Below are 18,749 nucleotides of genomic sequence, written 5' to 3' on the forward strand. Positions count from 1 at the left end.
TAGAATTATTATCTTGCATTTTTAAAGATGCAGTTACTATTGATTTTGAGGGTTTCAAATATAAAATAGAATATTAAATAACATTAGTACTGAGTTTTAGTTTGTCAACGATATCTTTGTTTACCTTAGTCTCAATTCCGTGGCTGCTGCGTGAGTAATCAATTATGTTACGCTATCTGGGATGTTTTATCTTTTTATTTTGTTTTACTCTCTAATGCTCCTATTTCTAGGGAAGATCTATCAGGAGGAGCTTCTCTTACAGTGTCTGGATGAACAGATGAAGGCCAAATGCCTTAAAGACCTGCATTTACGTCTGAAAAAATGTCGGCAGGGGGTTGTCGACACTGGGCAGGAAGGAGAATTAGAGGTACGCTCTTCGTCAAGGCTATGTTACATAGAAGGAGCTCATGTTTTGTGTTATTTTTGGAATAAATTCAGTAGTTTTCCTATTCACATGACATACACTTTTCCTGTATTTGTAACTGATCAAAAATTGTTTTATCATGCCAGCAACAGCTGTACATCTTGGCAGGAAAATTCAGTCACATCGATGTTTACTATGATAAGAGCCGTGTTTGTTTGTCTGTCCAATGCCACAATTGGCTGTTGGCAAAAAGAGTGCATCATGTGGGATTCGAACCTGCAACATTCAGCTTGTTAGACTGGCACTCTAACATCTGCATCAATCAACCATCTTTCTGCGCTTTGGAATAATGTTGCAGATAGTTATTACACCTGATGATCTCTCACAGCACACCAGACTGTCAGATTACTAGTTCTCATAGTACTTGGTCAGAAAATATATTCAATGGTCAGGCCATGATAGTTGCTACCGTTAAGCTAGTGTCCCCATGGCTTAATAAAATTGTATCGATTGAAACCTCTGTATAAGAGTGTGAAAATTGTGCAACACTAATGATAATTATACTGACTAGAAATTCCACTGTCATACAGCCCACGACCAAAGAGATGGCCAGAGATATTGGCAAAAAAATAAAGGGTACTAATGGTTGAGAAATGCAATATTAGCAATCAAATGGCTCTGCAGTGCAATAGGATAACTGCAATGGTAGCTGTAATGTACTGGGTGTGGGTGTTATTATATACAACAATAAGCAATAATGAATGGAAAAGATGTTTATATTTTCCCCCTGCAACAGGAGAAATGCAATATTGGCCAATATTAGAAGTAAAATGCACTGATATTCTTAGAATAATCAATTTTATTAATATAGTAATAATAGAAAACCAATACACAATTTTGTTTACATTTCAAAACGTCATAGGTAGCAATATCAAGAAGTTGTGGTATTTATATAGGTTTTTAGAAAATTTATTTAAAAAGTGTTTGGTCATGACAAACAACAACAATGAAAGGAAAATATTACGTTTATATCTCTCTCTTGCAATAGGAGAAATGCAATGTTGGCCAATATTATAAGTAAAATGCACTGATATTATTAAAATAACCAATATTGTTAATATAGTAATACAGCAATAATAGAAAACCTATGAGCATTAATGCGTCTCGAAGATTTCTGCAAACTGCAGCAAAATAAAAGCTGTTATAAAAGTGTTATAAAGCTATAGGCCTAATTTACTGTAATGTATGTAATTCAACAACGATAAAGAAATATGTTTATTATAATTCTGAAATGCAAAATTAGAAGTAAAATGGCAAGCTACTGTGTACTATACAGTTTCAAAGTTGGTTGCGTTGAATGTAGAATGGTTTTGATAAGCGATCTTTAACAGAAAGCGGGTAGGAGCATTCACTCGTATAAAAATGTAGCAAAATAAAAAATGTTCTCGTCATGAAGGGGCGTTGTAGTTTGGCCCTAGCTTGTACGTACGTTGTAAAGAATTTCGGCTAACGTTTTAAATAATGAAACCTTCGGTGATTGGACAAAAAACATAGGCTGATAAACGGTGTACCACAATTTCGTACCCGTAAATCGGTCTACGCCTCAAACGGTCTACGTTTATTACAAAAACCTTCGAATAAATTCGATTACAAGTAAACAGTACCATAGACTGGTAAAATGAACACGGTTTTCTCGTGAAATACGCACTACTAAATTGTTCTACAATCGGTCGAACGGCTTTATTGGCGTTTCAATTTTCGGTCTTAACTTTTATTAAACCGAGCTTTTCAAGCTTTTTGTGGCGATTTTCGTTCAAATAAATCTGTCTATTTGTGTATAATCCGATCAGATGGGTAAGTTTAAAGATAATACCGACAATTTACAAAGACTTGGTAACATATTTAAATAGGTTTAAATGTGTTTTGTATCGTTATTATACTTTTACGACTTTACATTCCGATGCTTAAATTTCTTGATGAAATTTCTAGCCAAGGGTTCGTCTCATTGTTGATGAATAATTTTCGTAAGTTGTGTGCACATGCATTTATCATAAAAAACTCGCACACATCGCTCCGCTCGTTTGCTCGTGGGATGATATCGTAAGAGTTGTCCCCTCCCAATTGGGTTTTAATAGACCCATATACCGTAAAACCTCTATTTGAACGCTACCTTAATTTGGGCGTCTCCTCTATTAGACCGCCAATATAGGAGAAGCGTTGAAAAGTAGAGCACCACCATTTAATTGAATACTACATCCATTTGACCCCTACTTTGACATTATTTGGTCTTGACGAAACCATAATAGCAAGTGATCAGTAAAGAAGTGTCCACCAAATGCTACTAACAATGACTCGGTTACATCATTAGCAAATAATTCTTTTGTGTTTGCTGTTTGTATTGATGTCTGTTTTCTCACCCCGATGCTTTACAGTTTTTTCTTTAAAACTTTAAAACAACTTCATAGAGATAATTAATAAATGTATCAGACTAATAGTAGTTCCTTGTTTAACGCTGTCTTGACACTTCCAAGTCCATGTATATAAAAACGGTTTGCATTTGCAATGGAATCTGTACTACTATTTTGAGGCTAAAACTTGTCCTTAGCATGTTTAGTGTGCAAGCCATGTCACTTGGCCGTGTCACTTGGCCGTGTCACTTGGCCGTGTCACTTGGCCGTGTCACTTGGCCGTGTCACTTGGCCGTGTCACTTGGCCGTGTCACTTGGCCGTGTCACTTGGCCGTGCCACTTGGCCGTGTCACTTGGCCGTGTCACTTGGCCGTGTCACTTGGCCGTGTCACTTGGCCGTGTCACTTGGCCGTGTCACTTGGCCGTGTCACTTGGCCGTGTCACTTGGCCGTGTCACTTGGCCGTGTCACTTGGCCGTGTCACTTGGCCGTGTCACTTGGCCGTGTCACTTGGCCGTGTCACTTGGCCGTGTCACTTGGCCGTGTCACTTGGCCGTGTCACTTGGCCGTGTCACTTGGCCGTGTCACTTGGCCGTGTCACTTGGCCGTGTCACTTGGCCGTGTCACTTGGCCGTGTCACTTGGCCGTGTCACTTGGCCGTGTCACTTGGCCGTGTCACTTGGCCGTGTCACTTGGCCGTGTCACTTGGCCGTGTCACTTGGCCGTGCCACTTGGCCGTGTCACTTGGCCGTGCCACTTGGCCGTGCCACTTGGCCGTGCCACTTGGCCGTGCCACTTGGCCGTGCCACTTGGCCGTGCCACTTGGCCGTGTCACTTGGCCGTGTCACTTGGCCGTGCCACTTGGCCGTGTCACTTGGCCGAAAGTTTCTCATTTTCGTGAAGGGATTTCTAAATGGCGACTCGTAAAAGTTTTGCTCAACTAAAAATCTGTTTAGACAAACTAATATCGACTAGTTCAACAGCGTAGAAAAAGAGTTGTAGTCAAAAACACTGTAGAAGGTGTTGAACAGCCAAAAGAAGATGAAATGGCTCCACACTAAAACAACAGTTGGAATGCAACTGGTCGTAGTAAACGATGCAAATATTTTTGTTTCAAAAATGTTAATTTTTGTTTTTGCATGTATTATTAATATGGTTTATATCAATTGTTCTTGAATGTATATGCATTTGATAGATTATTATTATTATATAGCCTATAAATTTGTAGATTTATAGCATTTCATTTGATAGCATCATTGCCGTTATGTAAATTTGTTTTTGTAGTTTCCATTCCTACAATAAAGTTGCTATTCATTACTAGCATACAGATGCTGTACTAATGTTGGCACTTGTAAGGGACGTAAACACTAAAACTATTCTGACGAACAAACTTTCATGTACCTACCATGACAATTGGGTTAAACTTGTTTTATAAACATTTGTGTTATATACATACCACTACACAAAATTGCAAATGTTCTATTGTATTTTTCAACATATTTTGAAGCTTTTTCTGTAGGTATCATTGGAAGCTTTAAGTTTGTTTGTCTGAAGATGAAAATCTTAGGAAATCAAAAAAGTTTCTGTACATCTTATCAACATTGAAAAATTTCAAGCTTTACATCAGCGAAGGAGAGAAAAAACAGAAATGTTTTGTTGGCTGTTGGCAAAGTGACTGCCTTATGTTTTTTTTATGTGGATAACATTGTCAGCGTATGTTTTATTTGACATATAACGTATTAGCTGTAGTTAGTGTTGTGATAATATGCAGTCAAAGCCTAGTTCAAAATAACTTTCAAGGTTGCTACCTGTAGGAGCCAACTGTTAAAACTGCGCACCAACTTTAAATTACATTCTTTGGGCACTCCGTCTGTATAATTATTTATTTTTGCTATTAACTATATTCACCCTTTTTGTCTTCATATAGTAAATGATTTGCGATTGTGGGCAGCACGAGAGTGGACTTACATCAACTCATAGCTAATAGAAAGCGTTTAGGCCTAGTTATCAGCCGGTCTTGATAATGCTTTGTGGTTGTAAAAGTTCTCTCTTCGAATAACCATAGTTGACATAGCTTGATTGTTCGTCATGTTTTGTGAGTAACGGAGAAACATGCTTGCGTGTGATCCAGGTGCAGTGGAATAGGAAATTATAAATGTAGAAGGTCTCTGGTTGTGATAGATCTCTAGTCTGTTTGCAGGCGGATCTTTTATTCACAATAGAGTCAGTAAGGTCAAGCTTCTCTCTCGCAGATGTACCCGTAGAAGATGTTATAGAGCATGCTGATTGGCTAACCATAGCCAATCATCACGTATGTACTATGGTTACTAAGATATGACATTTGAATAAAACTATGAGTTGATATTGTTCACTAGCCTTGAGGATGTTCCTTCACCTCATGTAATATCAAGCAATCATTGACCCAAACCTTATTTTACTACTAGATATTTTAATACTAGGTAAGCTTCCGTATACATTGTATACGGAAGCTTACCTAGTATGGTTGTTATTAGTGTTCTTCATTTACTCACTTCTTAAAGCCTGGCTAAAAGATAAAAATATTTGCAAGAAAAAAACCTTCGGTTTAGTAAAATTCTTTTTTTGTCTTGCTTCACCAATGTGACTTCAGTTCACATGTAAGTGGAGTTGTAGTGTCGAATATGAATCGAGCTTTACTTAAACCTTAAATTATGTATTATATTAATATAATATAATTATGCATCTACTAAAATAATTAGTGATGCCTTTATCGAATTTCTTTACAAGATTTTCCACATTTATAAGCTTCTATTATTCATACAATTTATGTCATAAATTAATTAAAGAAAATATGCATGAATATTATCTACAATTCATGGGAATATATTGCAGGTTCTTATATTTTCTTATTATTATTTATTTCATTTATTTATTACATTATAATGTAGGTATCAAATGTGATAAAAGGAGATAATTACTAATATTTATTTACAAATGCGTGCAAATCTTTTTAAACACAAAAGTAAACATTTCCTAAACATGTATTTACGTTAGACAATGCCATCACCGATGCTGATTACTTTGTTTGCTAATAATAAAAATTGAGCAAAAAATATTTTAATGCAAATCAAACACAAAAGTGCAATTATTTTTAAAAGTTGTAGCTTAAACAGTTTGAACCCGGGTGATAGGCATGTTCAGCATCGATTATTTAATTATTTGATTGGTTATTTGATTGCAGTTGGACGGACAGTTCAGCTCTGAGTCGTGCATATGTCTCTATCGTAATGTCTGCAACCCTCTGGTCAACCGGAGTCAGTGGATGCCTCCAGAGGACGAAGAGCTCAAGTTGCTGGTTGAACAGCACGGGCATCAACAGTGGGTGTTGATTGCGGAGGAACTCGGGGTAAGACTGCTCACGCTTCCTCCAGCAAATACATTGCTTTTTGTAACATAACAACAAGGATTGATCTGTAACCGGCATTTAAACAGTCAGTGTGTTTCCATGTTTTGAATGTATCATTCTAGGTGATCATTTTTGATTCCTTAAGCGAGTTTCCTTATTATCATTCGTGATCATTGCAAATAATAAAATTTTAAAAATTGCAGTTTGTTGCTCAAAATCGAACTAGTTTCATTGATTAATATACTGATATCTTAGTCTATGTTTGTTAACAAATTTTTGTTTGTTAACAATTTTTTGTTTGTTTATTGTCATTAATTTGCAATATCAAGCAACTTTTTTAGGTTAACTACATTTCATGATAGCAAGTTTTTTTTGTTTTATAGGCTTTAATTTTAAATTATGCTAAACTAAATTTTGTTTTGTTAAACTAATATGACTGGGCAGGTAGAAATTACGACATGCTGTCTTGAATAAAAACACTCGTAGTAGTTGAATTCTTAGAAAGTTACTGTTTCCATACTTTGAATGGCTAATGGCATAAGAATTGTTTTTCAAAGAATAAGTGTCATAAAAACTTGGAAGGGCCAGACTTTGGTATCATCTACAGTGTACATAACAATATCGTCACTGTTAAATTGATTACATGCAGACTGACCGGACGGCATTCTTGTGCCTGCAACGATATCAACAGACACTCAACGACTATGCGACAGACACATGGAGCAAGGAGAAGGCTGATTTGCTTTATAAACATGTAACCTTGAACTTGGGAAAGGAAGATATTATCAGCTGGGATAAGGGTTTGTATCCGGACACCTTGTCTTCATTACAGTTTTGGGGTTGGCATATGTAGCTATTGCACCGGCTCATAGCCACCTCGCTTCATCTCTCAGAGTGAGAGTTTCCCTACACAGGGTCTAGAGATTTACCTCCAATGCTCTAGGCTCTGTACAAACAGGAATGTAGTTGTGGCTGAGATGGATAGATGTAAGTACAAGCCTCTTTTGGGTGCTTATGCACTGGAGTGATTGTGAGAGAGGTTTATGGGATACCCATAGTAGTACCAAACCCTTCGCTATTATAGTAGGAAAAGTTAGATTAACAATATTGTGGTCTATATGAAACTCATTGCAGCACATAAATTGCCTACATAGATGTGTAGGCCTTGACTATTGCATTTACTGTATTGGCATTTCATGCCAAAAGCTACATATATTTCTTGATATTTTCCGAAACAATACGACTATATCGTTTTTGTGACTAGTTTGTTGAGCTTATTGTTTTATGTGATTAGAAATTATAATAGCATGCAGTGTGTTTAACCTGGTAACGCTGACTTTCTATACCAAGTTAATGGGTCATGAGCTTGTTACAGGTCTCAGGCTTTACGTCAAGGTTATGTCAAGGTTTCACTCTTTTATTATTGTCTTTATTTATTTCTTAAGCCGGTTTTTGTTTTGTTCAATCTCGCCTCACTTTGTACTTGAACTTTCTCTTGCTGTATTTAGGTCAAAGAGCTCAGTCTCACCTTTACAAATAACGCATTACCCGTAACTTTACAAATAACGCATTACCCGTAACTTTACAAATAAGTTAGGGTTGTTATTCATCTACTAAAGGCCACCAAATATATTACCTTGAAACAATGCGTTTAAATATGTGACAGTTTCTTAGCGCGCAATGCCTATATATTGTTCTTTCATAGCCAATTTGGAGAAATGTCATGGTTATGTTCACTAGGGTAACTTGCAAGCCAGTCTGAGCTTTAAAACTGGTTTACACTTTATTGCTGTATGTTGGAGTTGTCTTCTCGGCTATTATTCATCTACTATTTGCACCGTACACCGATGGCATCACTGAGGCAACGCAGATATGTCGGGAAACATTGCGACTGTCAAACATTTCTGATACTTCGTTGAGCATCGACGACAGCCTGTGCAATGTGAACCACCTCGGCGATATTGATTGGCTGTCACAGATTGCTTGATCTTTATTTCCCCTCTAGCTAGTTGCTGCGGCATTAATATTTCATCATGCAACCGCGTTGTGTATTGATAATACTATGATGCCAACTACTCGCTGATGTAAACGTGAATGGGTCTGTGACAGTGTGAACATAGTTATTGCACAGTTACCAAGAGAGGACAACTCCGATATACTGCGATATAGTGTGGACCATTCTTTAGGTGTAGCTGAACTATCTGGTTGATCCAAAGCCAAGAAGGCTTATCTTAAAGTAACCGAGTTGAAAACACGACGGAATAAGACAAGGAGTTTTAACTTATATTTCTTTTTAATGGTTTTTCGTTGTAAAGTTTGCTATGTGTCCGAGCTCCTCAAGCGCATTTTTCAATGCTCTATAGCGATCTACCGACTCGTGTGTCTTTAGCATTTCATTTGTCATTCTTGCATTATTTGTAGTTGCCTGGATGGTCGGTGACATGTCTGCCACGGAATGCAAAAACCACTGGGAACAGATGAGTAGGGGAGGCAAACGAATGTGGACTTTCAACGAAGACTTGGTTCGTGTTGAAATAAACTATTAATTTGGTATTTGACAAAACTCGGTAACATTCTAGGTGGTTACTGAGGTGACCAGTTGATGAGGTGGCGAGTTACCAAAGTAGTGAATTACTGAGCTGGCGAGTTGCTTAGTAGTGAGTTACTGAGGTGGTGGGTTACCGAGGTACTTAGTATAATTAGTAATATCTTGGTTGGTAAGTTTTGTCTGTGTTCAAGCTGTGTTAACTACAAATTGGCTAACCTTGCTGAGTTGACTGAGCGTATGTTCTTACAGGCTCTCATCGAGGCTGTCAAGCTCTATAGCAGCAAATTTGAAGTGACAAAGAAATGGATACACATTGCGGCACATGTAAAAACTCGCAACTCGATGCAGTGTCGGGACCGATGGCTTAACCGGCTCTGTAACGACTTCACCTACATGCGGTGGTCTTACAGCGACAACCTTACCTTGGTTCAATACCTACAGGGTTACAATAGTGACCCCTGTTTGGTTGGTACAAAATGTAAGCTTCCACTTAACGAGTCGAGGGAGACAACTTAAAAGAATTTAAACTCAAGCCAAATTACAGAGAGTGTTAGAGGGAGTGTTTTGAGAGTAAGAATGCTTACAGGAGAATGGTAGCAAGAGAACGCTTGGTAGACAACATCTGTTACATCGACTGTTACATCGACTGTGAGTCAAGTTTTTGAGTAAAGAGAAAAAGGGCAACCAGTACTAACATTATAAACTAAATATTCTGTATGGCCAAAATATCACAAATCAGCTAGTGGGTTTTTTGCATTTCTTATAAATATTATAATTTCAGGTGCTGCACCTAGTTTCTTCCCCAGTAAGCAGGCGATGTGAAAGACAAGGTTACAAATGCAATTACATTATTGCTTAGCTTTAGAATGATGGAGGTAGTATGAAAAATGTATGCGGGCACGCATGTTGGATGTTGCAAGCAATTTATAGCCTTGGGTCCTTACTAAGTTAATCGTCTAATCTTTTAGATGACATCGCTAGCCTCAGGAAGCAATTTCCAAATCGAGCCAACAATAGTATCACGCAGCGTTTACGCATTATGCAGAGGAAAATATTAAATGGGACTGCTGAAAGCTTTTTGAATTCAGGTAAGTTAGACCTTGAGCCTTTGAGGAACATCATGTTCTTTAACTTGAATCAGTTCATGAAAGACCATACCATACATATTCATAGATTGGTCGCACCAGTGGATAAGTCGCACCCGTAGTATAAGGCAAATGTCGAAATCAAACTACTTTTGATGGAAATAAATACAGTCAAGCATGGATAACTCCAATTTCACGGGACTAAGCGAAAGTGTTTGAGTTATCAGAGCGATCAAGTTATCACAGCACTGTCACGAGTGCATGTATTTATCCGTAGATACATGTACACATACAAACTATATATAAATCAAAAGCGTAGATTGCTTGTTGCAAGTTGAAAAGGGCCTTTCATGTGAAGTTCTAAAAATGTTATCAGAAAGTGTAGATATTTCTATATCACTTGAGATCTGTTTGTTGTTTTAGGTGATACGACTGCTAGGACGGTTTCAGATTAAAATTGGCAAAGCTTGATCGCTGTTTAAATGCTAAAAAATAGACTTCTTTTTCTTCTGAGCGTTTTAACCAAGATCAATTTTGCCGGTTTTACTTTAAGTTTATCCGTTTTTTTGCTTTCAAGAGGCCATCGCAAAGCGGATGTTTGGTAAAATTAGGCCTTTTGCGAACCTTTAGAAAAATTGAAAATATTTTGTCGATAATGACGCCTAAGAACTATTAAAAGTTGATGTTTATTTCTATGGCTTGGAATAAAGTGATATTCTAAAGTGATAACGACCGTCTCGGCAGCCATTGGGCAAAAAACTGTTCGAGTTAAGGATACTAAGTTCAAGTCATCTAAAGCAATTTATCATTGCGTGGGAACGGATCAAACAAATCCGTTCGAATTATGAATGTGTTCAAGCTATCCGTGGGCGAGTTATCCGTGTTTTACTGTATTACCAAATGTAGTGTGGTAAAAAATCCTGAATATCGTGCTATCATTTTATTATTTTGAAATGCTAGGCTTTGGCCGTTTAATCTTGAAACGTTAACTTACGCACAGCATGAAATTGCAACCATACCATAAAAGTATATCCAAATATGCATGCTCACTATATGATATGGTGCAAGATCGTAATTCACGATGATTTATCGGATAAATCCGGATCAGGTTATGTGTATCAGGATTGAATGTATTAATATTATACATTAACTGTGATTTGGTACAGAGGAAAGCCTTACATTGCTTAGTATAAAGATTTTGGTAGTTGGATCTAGGTTTAGGAATTACTGCAATGACAGTTAATGAAAAATTGCTGCCGAGTTTAGAGGTACATCGAGTAGATAGGTCACATCCTTTTAGGTACTGTTATTGTGACAAGCCTGCAACTTAGCCCGCAACTGCGAGCATTTACACCAGGTGTCTGTGAAATAGATTTTTTACAGTTCCAGCTAGTTGTGCAAAACTGGATATATTTTTACACATTTCTTTTGCATAGAGGATTCTATGCTTGTAACCTGTGTTACTCGCGGCATGTTATTGCTATCATGTATTGACGCAAAGTTCTGAAAAATTGAGTTGATACATTCTATAACTGTGTTTAGTACTTTCATAAGCAGAAGCATGGAGGAAGTGAAGACTCCACGCTGAGCCAAGACCCGTTACCAAAAAGTAACTCCTAAGTTTTTTGGTAAATGAACATATTGAGGAGTTTATGTTCGACAACCTTATGTTCATATCCACGTCTTAAAGGTTGACTTGCAACAAAATTCACATTACCGTTATTTGATATGAAAAGATTCACCATGTCTTACTCTGTTGTGTTGTAGGTGCAAAATATGTGGAAAGGTGATTACAAGCTCTTAAAAGCTCAAAACGAACGAAAAATCGCAGCCACACGCGACCGCCGTTGTTTGGACTCCCTTTCCAAAATGGCTCAAATGTGATGTAGTTGTGAGAGATGGTTTCTGTTTACACTTTCTTGCAACCTTATTCGTCGAAATATTTTCACAAATATACTTCACGCATTCAATAAAACTATGTCTATTGTTCTTACGCGTCTGTTTTATCATCATCGTAATGCTGTCACTTTTAGCAGTGATATCTTATAACTGACCGTAAAAATTCGTTTAATTTTTTAGCCTTAGCTTGAAGGAGTACATATCACTGTCTGATAATCATGACGAGCCCGTTGGTCACTTGTGATAATCGGAAAGTGCTGCAGAAATTATTTGCGAAGTATTGGGTCACATGATCAGATTACGACTTGACGATTAGACCAAACCGAAACAAAACTGTAAAGTAGCGAGCATCTATATTTGATACGGGGTCTTCGGTAAAACCCGAAGTGTTTGTCATAAACTAGTGCTACGATAAAATTTATATTGAGCTTTTTATTGGCCTTTCAATTCACGTGAGAACATCCGTGACAAGACAATAACCAAATTTCGTGGCTACGTCAGAGAAATAAAGAGATTCCAATCTACGGCGGCTTTTCGTTTTTGAGCTTTTAAGAGCTTGTAATCACATTTCCACATATTTGGCACTTACAACACAACAGAGTAAGACATGGTGAATCTTTTGATACCAAATAACTGTAATGTGAATTTTGTTGCAAGTCAACCTTTAAAAATCTTTACACTGAGGCATGTACACTTACTGGACTGTTGGTAACTAATCATGAGCTTGTCTTCATGCTGTTCCCTGTGTATTGTACATTGTCAATATCCTGGGTACCATCATTTATGCCTAGTTTTTATTCCTCTTGCTGGAATCTTTTTCATCATTACTTACACTATGATTGCCTTTGTTATCTTTACTATAATTGCTAACATAGTAATTAGTACTATTGTTATCTAGTTAGCCGTTATTATTATTATACATATTGACGTCATTCGTCTTATCATTATTGCTATGCACAGTGAAAGCCAAAGAGGAAAAAGAGCGGGAAAATGCCGAGGAAACCAAGAAAAAGCGGGCAGTGATGCCCATTTTAAATCGAACACCTCGAAATACTAAAGCTAGCCTTAAATCGTCACAGGTCCAGGAGTTCCTGCAGCAAACAAGGTGTACAACGAGAGGTAAGTATATTGTAGCTTTATACTGCCGAATCATTGTTGGTAACCTACATAATGTGAATACAAAATTGTTTATTCAAGGTACAGTGTGAGAAAAGACATGATCTATTTAAGTGAGATGATACCAGGTGGTTTCCTTTATAGGCCATTCACTAGTTTGTGTACATTCACTGGTTAGTTTACATAACAATGGCATGACTGTTTTCAGTAGTTGTTGAGCAGTGCGCTGTCGGAGAGATAATTTCGACTAAAGCCTCATTAAATACTCACTCGATGCAAAACGCTGCTAAAATACTTTGCTTGTTTCTATGAAACATTTTCTCTAATTTTCTCTGATTTATTAAAGCACATAAATTACATAATTTTTTTATTATATATTTCAATACATCGGAGTTTTGGCTTTAGAATGAACCTATATTCAATACCCAAAAAATAATAGAACTATGAAAAACAAGGTGTCAAAAGTATGTTCTCAAAAAAAAACACTTGGTTCAGGTTCTCCAAATGTGATGTCACAATTATTATTTAGCCTTAGGTAGTCGATCCCTTTCACTGCCATTGAGGCTGCGCTTTTCTGTGACAATCGGTGCTGTTAAACCCAAAGAGCGCTAATAATAAACTAGGATTCTAGATAATTAACAATGTCCGGGATCGTGCTAACGCCCGACCAATACTAACACATGTTCTGGGTTAATTAATTATGCTTCAATAAATGTACTGTCGTTAATAAAGGTAATGAAATCACATCGATTAAATTGTGACCTGCGGTGGCGTGGCCCTAGGACTATATGTCAATCGCACTTTCGCGGAGATCGCGCAATGCTTGAAACTAGTTAGTCTCAGTCGCGACCCTCAACATCACAATAAAATGAGAGGGCTAGTGCATAATATCACCGGGAAAACATAGTATGGTGCTTGGAATCTGAGTTATTTACCGTAGACATAATCTGTACATGGAGAACTAATGACACTGATTCCTTTGTCATCTTTATTGGTTCTCTGGAGTTGTCCTATCTTCACCTGACACTTGCGTCATTATTGTAGTTGATAAATATAAGCGATAAGCAATAAAATAGGCGGTAAGAGCACACAACACCGCATATGAAAATTGTGACGTCACAATTTCTGAGCCTATGCTAGTAAACATTTCTGCGGGAGAGCTCTGGGGAAATCCTATAAACACCAACCAATGTCTGTCTCACTATGGCGAACAATAGCTTATTCGAAAGCCAAGACACTGATGTATTGCAATATACAATAAAAAATTATGTATTTTATGTGCTTTAAATAGAAACATATCAACACCATCTAGATTTTAGAACTGAGTCATGTTTAACCACCATTCATGTTTTACCGCGAGTCATGTTTTACCGCGAGTCATGTTTTACCGCGAGTCATGTTTTACCGCGAGTCATGTTTTACCGCGAGTCATGTTTTACCGCGAGTCATGTTTTACCGCGAGTCATGTTTTACCGCGAGTCATGTTTTACCGCGACTCATGTTTTGTCGCGAGTCATGTTTTACCGCGAGTCATGTTTTACCGCGAGTCATGTTTTACCGCGAGTCATGTTTTACCGCGAGTCATGTTTTACCGCGAGTCATGTTTTACCGCGAGTCATGTTTTACCGCGAGTCATGTTTTACCGCGAGTCATGTTTTACCGCGAGTCATGTTTTACTACGAGCCATGTTTTACTACGAGCCATGTTTTACCACGAGTGTTCTGTCTTTCTCTCTGATCCTCGTTTATTTGACTAAATTTCTTATAGGCTGTTTGTTGCTGCCGAGATTGATTATTTCATACATTGACTGGTTGCAGATGAACTTGAGTCATCTGGAGCGATGGAAGAGGTTGAAATTCGTCATTGTCTCCGACAACTCCTCAGTGGTTATCCGATCTCAATCTGTGTATCGGAAACTGTCAGAGAGACTCTTGTATGTCAGATTTTTATTTATTGTCCTCACGATTCCTTTGTTACTAATGGATATTTTTCTCATAAATTGCCAAAATATCCTCTTATATATTGCTAATTTGAGATTCTCTTTAGGTTTGCATTACATTAATATTTTGCTCACATGCTTCACCCACCGCCCAGACTACTCACCAACTCTTCTTGATTGGCTATGATTGAACCAATCATTTTTATTGTAATAATTGCGTTGTTTTTCTAAATCTGCATCTAGTGGATCATATGGAGAATGTGTGCTACACTAGTCAGTACTTCAGTACGTGCATTACCTATTGTTGTAGGAGAACTGCATACATATGATGACAGGTAATGAGAATATTCAGCTCACCATGTCATCTGTAAAAGAGTTTTTGTTTAATCGAAATAAACTATGGAAACGCCAAACTCAGGTATGCCTCTGCACCCCTCAGCTATGAATCACCTTGATTCATGAGTATAAGTAATGTTGTCTACACTCTCAATTGCTGGCCTGGGTAAACGCTGCATTCTTTTCAGACTATGCTATAGAATTTTGATATCTTACTGCGTTTGTACAGATTAAAAATGAACTTACACAAAATTTTAATAGATTTTATCGGCAAGCATTGGTATTTTTCTATTATTTGGGATTGTTTTTGGTGTTTGAGGCGGTTTTTATTTATTATCCTCACGATCTTTATGTTATTGATGAATATTTTTCTCATAGATTTCCAAGATTTTCTCTTATATATTGCTAATTTGATATTCTCTTTAGGTTTGCATTACATTCATGCTTTGCTCGAGTTCTTCACCTACCAAAATGCAACTGCCAGGATGTTTCAAGATTAAAATTGATAAACTTTGATAGCTGTTAAAAAAATTTAGATTTAAGCGATGGTACAATTAAGACGTCTATTAATAGTTGCACTTCGACAAAGAAGCTGACAGAATACAGACGCATAATGCTGCAACATAAACCTCATGGTTGATATCAATAACGAGAGAGACGGCAGCCGCGCAACTAGTGACATTTCGTCATGGATTTTTTATAATAAAATATGTTAAAATTTTGTGGAAATTCATCTTTAACAGTTTTACCTTAATCACTGATTATGGGTATGAATGTGGTTAAAGTTGAAAATGGATATAAGACCTTTTGTTACTTCACTGTTATCACAATTGAAACTTGTTGATGTAGAGCAATTATAAGCAATATTTTAATGCAACTTCTACTAGTGTATGCGCATATAAGATCTGCATATAGGTAACACAATTTTTTGTGTGAAAATATTTTATGTTATATGGACAGGCTCGTGTAAGACAGCGGGCACAAACAGCTATGGACCACTTGTCAGCTAACACCATCAAAGACTATACTCCTACAGAAGAGCCGGTAAAGCTGGCTGAATCAAAATCGACCTCCGCCCATGTCGAAGCTCAGATTGTAAAAGTCTTGACAAAGGCCCACAATTCAGCTAAATTGCCTGTCAATGTTTACCAGGAATATTCCAGACTCATCCACGAGGTATTCTAGCTTTGTTTGGCTCTGAACTTAGAGGCCTTTGGTTTAATCTATAGATATAATAGGGACTTGTGGCTATTATTTAATTTAATTATACCTCGACGTACGGCGTACGGAGCTCGTATGTCAATTTACTCATGTCTCAAGGCACTGTTTCTTATGTAAAATAACTAAATACAAATTAATTTATTACCAAACTATGAAAAACCACATAATACGGGATATTACGGTGGAAAACTTGTTTTTAATTGTTGTACTTCAGTAGTTGTGCTAGCAAAGTAACAAATACCTATATAATTGTTAAACTGTGCAATAAAATGTAACATTACTATATACAAAAACCTATCTATAAAGTTGTCCTGCAGTTTTCTAATGGCTGTTTATTATGAAAGACTAGTACCCTGGTAGTCTAGTGTGCTGTGAGTGATCGATGGGTGTGCTCTGAGTGATCAATAGGTGTGCTTTGTGAGTGATCAATAGGTGTGCTGTGAGTAATCAATAGGTGTGCTGTGAGTGATCAATGGGTGTGCTGTGCGTGATCAATAGGTGTGCTGTGAGTGATCAATAGGTGTGCTGTGAGTGATCAATAGGTGCGCTGTGAGTGATCAATAGGTGCGCTGTGAGTGATCAATAGGTGTGCTGTGAGTGATCAATAGGTGTGCTGTGAGTGATCGATGGGTGTGCTGTGCGTGATCAATAGGTGTGCTGTGAGTGATCAATAGGTGCGCTGTGAGTGATCAATAGGTGTGCTGTGAGTGATCAATAGGTGTGCTGTGTGAGTGATCAATAGGAGCACTGTGAGTGATCAATAGGTGTGCTGTGATTGATCAATAGGTGTGCTGTGAGTGATCAATAGGTGTGCTGTGATTGATCAATAGGTGTGCTGTGAGTGATCAATAGGTGTGCTGTGAGTGATCAATAGGTGTGCTGTGAGTGATCAATAGGTGTGCTGTGAGTGATCAATCGGTGTGCTGTGTGAGCGATCAATAGGTGTGATGTGAGTGATCAATAGGTGCGCTGTGAGTGATCAATAGGTGTGCTGTGAGTGATCAATAGATGTGCTGTGAGTGATCAATAGGTGTGCGGACAAAGGACAGCATGATAACATCAAAACACTAGTTGGTCAATCAATTTGATAAAGCCATGAACCACTATATTCATTGTGTTTGTTATATATCATCTTGAGAGCTCATGTTCTATATTGTACAGTGGAGCCAGCCCACTAAGTTAACCCCAAATGAGATTGGTTATAGCCAATTATGTCTATAAAAACCTTCTTAACGACTAGTTTGAAGTTCAGTATAACTAATATAGCAATAGTATACTCTACTTCCTGTAATGCTCTACTGTATTTCTTATTTGTCATACAGGTTATAATTGATTATTTATCATATTATTCATATTGTGATTTCCGAGTTATTATGAAGGTTGAACAGATGGTTAAAGTACACACAGGCGTATTTTGCATCTTTGTTAGTGTGCGCATGCGTGCGGTTGATGCACTCTCTTACCCTTCTTTCCTCAAACCCCCTACTATTACAGCTCGTTTTCTAGGATTTCAACGTGTTTAAAGAACAGCATATGTAACAATAGCCTAATTCTCTTCCAGCTTTTGGCTATGTTTTAACATCATCGCTCTTTTAGTTTTATGATTGTTCACCCTCATATTATCAAGATTATCATTGTTATTAGCATTCTCATCTTGACTTTTTCATTAGTTGCAGTTTTATTTTACGTTTGTCCTATTTTGATGTTGCCCACTCTCAATGCTTATAGATTTGCCATCAAGTCTTTGATAACGTGTTGGCTTGTTCGTAGTTTCTTAATGGCGTCCTGTAATACCGGTTATTCATGCGTGAGTTTGTGTATTAGCTAACAACTCTATTATTGATCTATAGAACCATGGCTAAGTTGTACTTACGTTACAGGCTTTGGCGAGTGCAGAGAATAGCAATGAATTGGAACTGCGACACTCGAGTGAGCGGAATGCAAGATTCGAGCTACCCTACCTTCTGCCACCTAATCAGATAACTCTCAATGCATACTAGTGAGTACCTCTTTGGATGTTATGATATTTTCCTATGCACCCAGTTTCTTTATACAGTCTAGACGTCAATGCTGGCTGATTGATAAGCCCAGTTTGGTTTGTTGATCTCACACTCGCTGTTTTAGCCTGATTATTCTCTAATGTTATAGAGGTTTGTATTCCATAAAATAATTCCTTTTGCTATGCTCATTTGATGCCATAATAATGATGGTAGTTGTTTGTGAGAGTTACCTTACCTTGGTTGCTCCTAGTTTCCATTCACGTTATTTCATTTCATCAATCTGTAAGAGCTATCTTGTGTTTAGCCGGCTGATGTCAATGAGACGAGCTTTAACACACTATGCCAGGGAACATAAAGACAGCAACGCTGTCGCAGATGCTGTATCAAATATCAGGCTTACCGATCACTATCAAGCCCTTTTAAACAGGTGAGCTGTCATTATTCATTAT

At 37.5% G+C, this 18,749-nt stretch overlaps 1 protein-coding gene across 2 annotated transcripts in view; it reads left to right on the forward strand.

Moving 5' to 3' along the window:
- Nucleotides 1-18,749, forward strand: part of LOC137399650 (uncharacterized) — a 42,085-nt gene that overhangs the window by 6,892 nt on the left and 16,444 nt on the right. For both annotated transcript variants that reach the window (XM_068085835.1, XM_068085836.1), the window contains exons 5-17: nt 231-367; nt 4,972-5,082; nt 5,992-6,156; nt 6,806-6,956; nt 8,578-8,678; nt 8,954-9,182; nt 9,673-9,792; nt 12,649-12,807; nt 14,622-14,737; nt 15,054-15,161; nt 16,040-16,255; nt 18,181-18,299; nt 18,605-18,727. In XM_068085835.1, coding sequence (XP_067941936.1) covers nt 231-367; nt 4,972-5,082; nt 5,992-6,156; nt 6,806-6,956; nt 8,578-8,678; nt 8,954-9,182; nt 9,673-9,792; nt 12,649-12,807; nt 14,622-14,737; nt 15,054-15,161; nt 16,040-16,255; nt 18,181-18,299; nt 18,605-18,727 — 1,855 coding nt within the window. The remainder of the gene's footprint in view (nt 1-230; nt 368-4,971; nt 5,083-5,991; nt 6,157-6,805; nt 6,957-8,577; nt 8,679-8,953; nt 9,183-9,672; nt 9,793-12,648; nt 12,808-14,621; nt 14,738-15,053; nt 15,162-16,039; nt 16,256-18,180; nt 18,300-18,604; nt 18,728-18,749) is intronic.

This window comes from Watersipora subatra, chromosome 7 (assembly GCF_963576615.1).
Source record: "Watersipora subatra chromosome 7, tzWatSuba1.1, whole genome shotgun sequence".
In the NCBI taxonomy this organism is placed as follows: Eukaryota; Metazoa; Bryozoa; class Gymnolaemata; order Cheilostomatida; family Watersiporidae; genus Watersipora; species Watersipora subatra.